The sequence below is a fragment of the Boleophthalmus pectinirostris genome, unplaced genomic scaffold, assembly GCF_026225935.1.
Source record: "Boleophthalmus pectinirostris isolate CB_2022bp ecotype Guang Dong unplaced genomic scaffold, ASM2622593v1 HiC_scaffold_14, whole genome shotgun sequence".
Taxonomy (NCBI): Eukaryota; Metazoa; Chordata; class Actinopteri; order Gobiiformes; family Gobiidae; genus Boleophthalmus; species Boleophthalmus pectinirostris.
Genome location: NW_026571047.1, coordinates 1608605 through 1618500, shown reverse-complemented (window position 1 = coordinate 1618500; position 9896 = coordinate 1608605). Strand labels below are relative to the sequence as shown.

The window sequence follows — 9896 nt, the reverse complement described above, 5'->3', positions numbered from 1 at the left end:
AACATGCAGATATCAGAAGCTGAATGTAGTTTTTTGTTTTTGATTTTGCACCTGACCAGGTAAACTCTCATTTTCAGTGAGCTGTTATAAACCTGTAAATGAGTTGAATCACATTTAAACATCCAGAAATGAAGAGTTCAGAGTCTAAGGTTTCCAGAGATACAAATATGTCTGTGTTACAATTAAGTTCATGAGTGTAAAAATCATTTATAATCACTCGTGGAAGTTTGTTTTCTTTTATGCAGTTATGCGCTAAGGGTAGAACTAGAAATATATGTATGGTTGTTCTGAGACAGTGTTGTGGAGTAACAGATTACATGTACCAGAGTTACGCAATCAAAGTACAAATTATGAGTAACTGTATTCAGTTACAGTTACTGTTTCAGTGAGTGGTAAATGGATTACAGTTACTTGGTTGAAATAAATGGGTTACACGGCGGTATTTTCCTGTTTTCACATTTTGGGCTATATCCTTTTTTTTTTTTTTTTTTTTTTTTTTGGAATTCCACTCATTGCCGGACACTAAATCAGGTCTAAAACAAGGTTTAAAACCAGGTCTAAACTAGGTCTAGAACCAGGTCTGAACCAGGTCCAAACCAGGTCTAAACCAGGTCCAAACCAGGTCTAAACCAGGTCTAAACCAGGTCTAAACCAGGTCTAAAACCAGGTCCAAACCAGGTCTAAACCAGGTCTAAAACCAGGTCTAAACCAGGTCCAAACCAGGTCCAAACCAGGTCCAAACCAGGTCTAGAACCAGGTCTCAGCCAGGTGTAAACCAGATCTAAACCAGGTCTAAACCAGGTTTAAAACCAGGTCTAAACCAGATCTAAACCAGGTCTAAACCAGGTTTAAAACCAGGTCTAAACCAGGTCAGACCAGGTCTAGAACCAGGCCTCAGCCAGGTCTAAACCAGATCTAAACCAGGTCTAAACCAGATCTAAACCAGGTCTAAACCAGGACTAAAACCAGGCCTAAACTATGTTTCAAACAGGATTTAACAGGACTAAATCATGCTGTGTGTTTCCTCTTCTATCAATAATATTTTTTAAATTTGGTTGAGTAAAGTCTGGGCTTTTTATTTTCTTTTATCAGACAAAACATTTTATATTACGATTTCCTCGTCTTTGCTTCTCTACAGTTCATATTCAAGTTCATTACATTACTCACTTTAAGTAATTTAATGGATTCCGTTACAAACTACGTTTTGGGGCATGTAATCTGTAATCTGTAGGGGAATACACTTTAAAAGTAAACTTCCCAACACTGTTCCTAGAAGACATCCAAGGGGGAAAGAGTTAATGTCTTTATTAAACAGAAAATAAACATCTTTTCCCTACTAATGCCACAAAAGCCCAGTCTGATCCTGAGCTCTTGTAAACAGTTAGTCTCTTGTCTGTACTCTGACCTTCCGTTTACTCTTCACACATCCCACTCCCCTCTGAACTGCACTGCTCCAGCTCGCAGGGAGAAGGATTGACCTCCCAGCTGACACCGCTCCCGTCGCCATGGCAGCGGGCGACGCGTCTCCCTTTGCCCTATGCCCCAGAGGATCATGGGATTGGGAGAAGTGGCTTTGGCTTTTGCGCGCGACTGGAGGATTATGCAAATGCGGCGCTGACGAAACGTGCTGGCAAGAGAGCGCCGCGCAAAAACAATGCCTCTTTCAGGGGACCGGTGTTACGTAAGCGGCACGTGACCCCTGACCCCTCATGTGTGTACATAATAAGAGACGTGATTGGGTAAAATTAGAAGCGGGCGGTGCGCTGATGTGAAATAAGAGAGGAGGTCGGTAAACAAAGAGCTGTAAGAGGATTTTGGAGAGATGAGCTTATATACTGGACGAACGCACACGCTGAAACTGAGTCTAATAATGCTTCAGGAAGACTTACTCGAGTAATAAACACAACAAAAACAACACAGAAAGAGAAGAACTATTCAACACTGAAGAGAAAACAACAGGCTACTCAATGAAAGGGCCCGTCACACTAATGTCGTTTCCTCATCACAAACAGACGTGGAGTTGTGTTTTGTTTCATTCACACATGTTTAACACACAAACCTGCACATTTAGACTGAGGCTCTTAAGGAGAAAACACTCTGTTCCACCTTGTGATGTCATGTGGTAATACAGGAAGTGCTTTTTAAACTCTACACACCTTCTCTAGAATCATTTGGATAAATTCAGCCATGAAATTTCCAATCTCTGCTGAACTAAAAGTAAAAGGAACTGTTCACTTGAAAATTAATACTCCATGACATCACAAGGTGGTATAGAGCATTTAGATCAGGGGTGCGCAATACGTCGATCGCGATCTACCAGTTAATCACCAAGGTCGTGTGGGTAGATCACCGTGTCTCGTCTCGGACTCGTGTTTGGACTCGGTCTTGTCTCTCACTCGAGGTCTGACACTCAACAAGTGTGATCATATTTCATTACGGCCGCTGCTGTTGGCAATGAACTTGTAGTGGGGTGCAGGAGCGTGTGGGGCGTCTCAGTGCAGCCTGTGCGCTCATTTGAAACCCGCGGAGGCTCTACGGCACATCACAAACACACACGCTCCCTATGCACGACTCGTCTGCGACAGCGTGTGCCCTCGTGTACCAGCGTGCATCACAGGGCAGGTTCAACTTCCTAAACATCCTACCTGTCCATCTGCCTCACGTCAGCACGCCGCCCCTCGCCTTTTCACGCTCTCGCTCCTTCCTGCGTACAGCCAACACAAGCCCCTCCCACAGTGTGCGCTGATTAGAAGAGCAAGACCAAACGTGAAGCTAAAACAAGTCTAAATTTGTGTTACAGTGTTGACACAAAGCAGGTCTACAGCATAGAGCAGATCTACAGAACAGACCTACTGCCACATTTGGCTGAAGTTTGTTTAACAAAAGTGCACAAATGCATCTGTGTTTGTCACGATGTGTGTTTGGTTTGGTAAATGTGCAGAGGCTGGTAAATATCACTGCAAAACCAGAAAAGAATGAAACTCCAGTTTGGAACTTTAAAAAACAGGTTTAAAAATCTTCCTTCACTTTTTTCACAGTTTTGTGTAAAGTGACAGAGGAAGTTCTCTTAAAGAAGGGGTTCTCAAACTGTGGGGGAGGGTCCAAAAAAGGGACACAGAGTGTTTCAGTGCAGTTTGTTTGGCTTTGTATTAGGTAGATCTTTATGACTTGGTCATTTTGTAAGTAGCTCACATGGTGAAAAAGTGTGAACACTCCTGGTCTAGAGCTTTGGAGATGTAGACAGACTAATAATAAAGGATTACTTAAACATGTGTGAATGAAACAAAACACAGCTCCACACATGTTTTTGAGGAGGTAATATATGTTAAAGCTCACAAGTCAATGTTGTGTTATGTAGAAACTTTAAAGATGCTCTGTGTAACTTATCGGCCTAGTTTAAACATGTACTAGACCAGAAACCTGTAATAAAATAAATGATAGCTTGATAAAGGTAGATATGTTTATTGCCATTCAGTGGAATATTCCATGCAGAGCAATAACACCTCACTGGAGATAATACAAAACTGACCACACTACTGATCAGACTGTGGAATAAATATATAAAAGGACATAACTTAACGCTCAATTCGGATTTTTTGTGTGAAATCCAATGTTTTTGCGAGGTCGTTCACATTTCCAATCAAATGCGACTTGTATGTGACTCCAGTGTGAACGTTAAACGGCCCGAAAGTGTCCCACATGAGCACTGGAGACACGACGACGTCAACCACAGCGAGCGTGCTCTGTGTTTACAGAAGTTGTCCAAACATGGAAGCAGCATTGAGCACCTGGAGATTTTAAAGTTCCTCTTGTACCGGAGCCAGAACATGAACAACTTACTTGTTTTAAAGAGGAGATTGAGAAGGAGAAGGACGAGGTTTTTGGCCGTGGTGTTTTGTGGGACAGTCTGTTGAAAGGAACGTGTGGATGTGGAGACGGAGCCAAGAGTGGTGAGTGGTGATGTGCTTCACTTCAGTGGCACGGAGTTCATTAACAATTTTCATATGACTAGAAGAACGTTTGTGTACATTTGTCACTTGTTGATAACATGTAGGTGGATGAATGTGCCTTGGTTGTTCACATTGAAGTCACATGTCAAAAGATCAGATATGTATCGGTTTCAGGAGCACATATCCAAGTGGCCTGGGTCACATTTGAAAAAATCGTCATTAAAAGATCAGATACAGGTCACATAGGGTCCAAAAAATCAGATTTGGGTCACTTTAGGCTGCAGTGTGAACGAAACTTAAGCCGCTAGCCACCACATTCCAAATGGGAAGTGAGCATGGGGGAGCATCCGGCTCCATCAACTCTGGTCCCAGTTCACTTTGTATTGAAAAAACGTGGCCCCTCTCTCTGTGACTGCTGCTGTCACACTCCTCATTTTGATCTTTAAATGTTCATATTAACAGACTCTACATGATCCTGGGTTCGCTATTTTGTCCATAAATCAAAATATAAACATTAAAAAAAGACAAATCAGGCTCTTCTTTCCCCAACTTCGCTCCTGCTAACATTAGCGACAGGTTTGATTGACAGCGTTGCTAAGCGTCCACTCCCTGCTGAACCTGCAGTGCAGACAGGAAGTGACATTACCTACAACATCCTTGCTCTCGATTGGCTGTTTGGTTGCTGTGATATTCATGATCGTAATTCCAAATATGGAACTTGGCTCCAATGTCTACACTATAAGTGCCAGCCTCGATGAGCTTCATTTGACTAGTGTTATACAGTCTGTGTGTTTTTTGCTTTTTTTTTTTTTTTTTTTTTTAATAATTATTTATTTGAGCAAGGTAAAACAGAACAACACTAACAAAAATAAATAAATAAATAAATACGTAAAAAATAAATAAATAAATAAATAAATAAAAAACAAGGATATGTACATGTACATATTTGGGACCCGGTGCTCAAAAGGAGTAAGATGGGGGGAAAAAAAAACATTATACGTTTAAAAAAAATGTCCTACCCCAATTATTTTACATAAATAAATGGTTGGCAATTTATTATTTTTTTCCCACCTTTGGAGTGTTTACCTGTCGTACGCATTTCGTAAATATACACATATATGTATACAAATGCATATATATGTATACACACACACACACAAATATGTACACACACATGTACATACATACACATACGCATCTATGATATACAGTACATACACACAGAAATATATCTTTGTTTATGGTCGTACAAACTAACAATAATAAGAAAGACCCAGAGTTTATCATCCATCATTGTACTAAAATAAACAACAATGAGAATGTAAAATTTGAGGAGTTTTTGTGTTTGTTATGGTTGTACAAACTAATAACAGTGATGAAGAAGGCACTCAAGTTTTTTGTTTATGAACATGCAAAGTAAACAGTAAAAGAAAAAATTCTGAAGCAAACATGTTCAAATCAATTGTTGAATTTACTTATTAAATACTTTACATTATATTATGGAGGAGTTTCAAAAGGATAATATGTGTACAGAGCTCCACACATGAGTCTTTTTGTTTAATCCAGCAGAGCAGATAAGAGCGTGACCTCCCGCTCTGTCCCACAGCGCCCTCTGCTGGACACAGAGCTGCTATTACTGCGCTGCTGAATGAGACACTCCCAAAGTTAACACAACATAACAGCATAAAGACTTCCACCTGGACACAAATAAACGCTCCAGTCTACACCTACACATGTTTTCTTATTTTACTGAATCTGCTTTATTTGTGGCAAACTCAGAACTAAACCTAACTCATATAATCACTTTTAGGCACCATGAGTATGTGGTTTACGCAGTAACAAAATTATAAATCAATGTCCATGACCAGAGCTGAGTTTCTGAGATTTATTTCCAGTTTTGGCAAGAAACAAGGGACACATGTTAAAGGTGACTCCTGCTGTGTCTCCACTCGACTGGGAAAAAACCATAGGCCCACCCAGGTCACTCTGGTCTACATGTCCCCGAGGTGACCCAGATTAAACCAAAAACAAAAAAGGTGCTAACATAAATAATACCAGCTTAGACTATGAAATGAGTAAACATAACATTAACATAACAAATGAACAAAACTGAATTGGTAAGATAATTAACAAACAAAAATAATAACTTATTTTAAAATCAACAAAAGAAGCAAGTAGCTCCAACAGTAACTTCAAATGCTGTTTTCTCCAAATGTATTCACCTAAAGAGGCTGGATGTGACCTGCACTCTGTTTTATTTTTGTTTAAATACATTTCATTTCAATCAATGAACTGAACTCAACTGAACCTGAGTCACCAGAGTCTTAACCTGCAAACAGACGACACATTCTCAGTTTATGTTCAGGCCTCAGGTGAACCTGCAGAACCTGCAGAATTCCCTCCCTGAGCTGCAGAGGCTGCACTAGCACTGACTCATGTCCAAGGTTTTTGTAATTACGAATAAATCAGCATTACAATTGTTAAAAACTATGTTTGATCTTGAATCTTACACACAGTTCTTGATTTATGAAGCAAAAAATGTCCAATCTGTGTCATTTTGACACCTCCAAATCATTTCCAAAATAAACAGTACAGACTTGTGTGTTGGATTCTGACATGTCCCTCCTGTTTGTGTGTTTGTGAACAGCAGCCAGCGGCAGCAGAGGAGCGTAAAGCTAAGACCTCCGTGAGCTCTGAGTCCAGCGCCTCTTCACACTCGCCTCAGCCCAGCCCGGGCGCCACCCCAACGGTGAGACGCCACTCTTCACTCTGCAGGATACACAACACACAACAGGAGCATAGATCAACTTTCAGCACACTTAGACCAGCAGTTTCATTCTTGTGTTTGTGATTTCCAATTAGGTATTTCAAGGTCCTGTAGTACACAGAATTGACTTGGGAGTAACCTCTTATAAAAGTAACAAATTACTGTGATGCATTGCTTTTTGCTGTAACGCAGTAATGTTACGCCATCACAGGGAAAAAAATAATAATTTTACTCAGCACAAATGTCAGTGAGGCGTGTTACAATGCTTTTTTAACCTGGATTGAAGTGGTGGGTTTTTCGTTTTTCTTCATACAAAGTCACTAAAATCACTGCAATATCAGCAGCGGTGAAATGTCAGAGGTGCACCCGCGTAGACCGTCGGGTGTCCGTGGGCGAAAAGGACCAATGCAGAACTCCACACTCCACGGGGCGAACCACAGATGACGCCCGATCGCACCGCGCAGACACGCTGTTCCACGGGCAGTCCTAGATTCCAAGTTCTATTCCAAGATTAGTCCTGGTTTGGTCCTGGTTTAGTTCTGGTTCACTTCTGGTTTAGTCCTGGTTTAGTCCTGTTTCAGTCCTGGTTTAGACCTGGTTTAGTCCTGGTTTAGACCTGGTTCAGCATCTTCACAGTTCTTTTGGTGAGAATAGCTTAAAAGTGCTGCAATAGTAATGTAATGTCTTACATTTTAAATACAGTAATATTGTAATGTAACAAATGACTTTGAAATGACAGAAACAAGTCATAAATAACACATTACAGTTTGAAAGTCACTTGTCCAACAGTGATTATGTAGGGCTGGGAATCATTAAGAAGTTGCAGATATGATACATGCCTCAATACACAGGCAATTATACAACTTTTGGTTCAATACGGTTCAGTAAAAATAAAGGTTAAATCATGTCTGTGATACTAAAAGTCTTTGTTAAACCAGTTTTTGTGCAAAGTTCACATGAAACACAAACATTTTAATCAAAACAGTGAAAATGTCAAATGTGTCTCATAAACGAGTTTCCTTCCACTAAACAAACAACAAAAAAACTAGTGCTGTAACAAAATCATTGAGTAAAATAGACCAAAAAATACTCTTGGTGATATATCAATACAACAGCCCACGATACTGATACTGTATCATCACATTAAACGATACGATATATATCAATATTTTGATATTTTTGCACACCTCTAGTGTTATGTTGTTCCCTCCTCTAAAACAGACCTGTAGTTGTGTTTTGTTTCATTCACACATGTTTGAGTAACACTTTATGATTACTCTACATCTACATCTACATCTCCAAAGCTCAAAATGTTCTGTGCCACCTTGTGATGTCATGAAGCTGTAGTTTTCAAGTTAACAGCTCCTTTTGCTTTTAGTTGAGTAGAACTTGACAATTCCAGGTCAGAAATCATCCAAACGATTCAAGTGAAGGTGTAAAACACAGTTGAGTACTTCCTGTATTACCACATGACATCACAAGGTGGAACAGTGTTTTCAGTTTGCGTCAGGAACTCATCTCTGCATGTGTGAATGAAACAAAACACAACTCTAAGTCTGTTTGTGATGACGAAGAACAGGAAATAGTGTAATATAGACTCTTTAAATTGGAACACAAAACACTAAATCTACTTTTTTTTTGCAAGGTAAACTGTGCATATGGTCTTAATAGTCAGATAGGTAATAGTAATAGTATCTAGTAGTAATAGTAATAGTAATAGTACCTATCGTTCTTACATTTTTAGAGCTAACTAGAGCTAACTTTTGCTCCTTCACAGCAATTGATGTTGTTGTATTTTGTTATAAAATATCCACAAGGTAAATTCACAGACTTTAAATCTGATTTCTAAAACATTGTGAATGATGTGTCTCATTTTGTCCAGCAGGAGGAGCCAGAGAGCGACACTCTGGGGTTGGGTCTGTCTGTAGCTCAGGCCAGAGAACGAGCGCACCAGAAGAGAATGTCCAAGAACGCCCCGCGCATGGACTGGAACAAGAGAAAAGAAGTCTTCAGCAACTTATAAACCCCGCCCAGTTACCACCTGAACCTCCGCGAGCGCCCGGACCTCCAGTCTCCCCCCGTCACCACCCGAACCCCCGCGAGCGCCCGGACCTCCAGGCTCCCCCCGTCACCGCCCGAACCCCCTGAACCCCAGCGAGCGCCCGGACCTCCAGGCTCCCCCGTCACCACCTGAACCCCCGCGAACGCACCACCCGAACCCCCGCGAGCGCCCGGACCTCCAGGCTCCCCCGTCACCACCTGAACCCCCGCGAACGCACCACCCGAACCCCCGCGAGCGCCCGGACCTCCAGGCTCCCCCCGTCACGGCCCGAACCCCCGCGAGCGCCCAACAGTTTTTCGGTGAAACAGTGTTAAAAAGATGATTTCTCAGTTTAATCGTAGGGTTTTCCCACTTTGTAATTTTTCTTGTGAAATGTTTTACACACAATGAAAGTTGAATATTTATGAATGATAAAAGTAATGTACAGTTTATGATGAGGAGGAGCGAGCGGTGTGATTTGTGTGATCGTGTCTGAGCGGGTGACAGTGCGTCCAATCACAATCACACGTTTGGAATGAATGCACTTTGTACTGCCACTGTCACATTTCATCACTTTGAAATACAATGACAAACAAATGTTAGATTTGTACATACCTGAATTTATGATTAAAAGATCATTTAATACTTTGTTTGTTCACTTGTCTGTCTGTCCCAGCACAACTACATCTACACTATTCACTCCTCAAAAAACAAAAAAGTATAAGTGCCTGTGACCAGTGTTGGGAAGGTTCCTTTTAAAATGTATTCCCCTACAGATTACAGATTACATACCCCAAAATGTAGTTTGTAACATAATCCATTAAATTACTTAAAGTGAGTAATGTAATCTGAATACTTTGGATTACTTGATATTGTCATGTTTTTTAAAACGACATGAATGTAGCAAACACATCCTGATAGAGAAATGATTTTTATATGAGATCACTGCTGCCTTCAATTATGTCCACCTACTGTTAGTGTCATATTGTTTAGTCCTGGTTTAATCCTGGTTTAGTCCTGGTTTTAGTCCTGGTTTAATCCTGCTTTTAGACCTGGTTTAGTCCTGGTTTAGTCCTGGTTTAGACCTGGTTTAGTCCTGGTTTAGCCCAAAATGTGAAAACAGGAAAATACTGCCCTG

The 9896-nt window shown here is 40.8% G+C and overlaps 1 protein-coding gene across 1 annotated transcript in view; it reads left to right on the top strand.

Annotated features, from left to right (window-relative positions):
• LOC110167907 (Na(+)/H(+) exchange regulatory cofactor NHE-RF1) overlaps nucleotides 1-9406 on the top strand; it is a 57598-nt gene extending 48192 nt beyond the window's left edge. Inside the window, 2 exon segments of the mRNA XM_055150180.1 lie at nucleotides 6598-6699; nucleotides 8600-9406. Coding sequence (XP_055006155.1) covers nucleotides 6598-6699; nucleotides 8600-8740 — 243 coding nt within the window. The 3' untranslated portion in view covers nucleotides 8741-9406.
• Nucleotides 9407-9896: the final 490 nt, after the last annotated feature.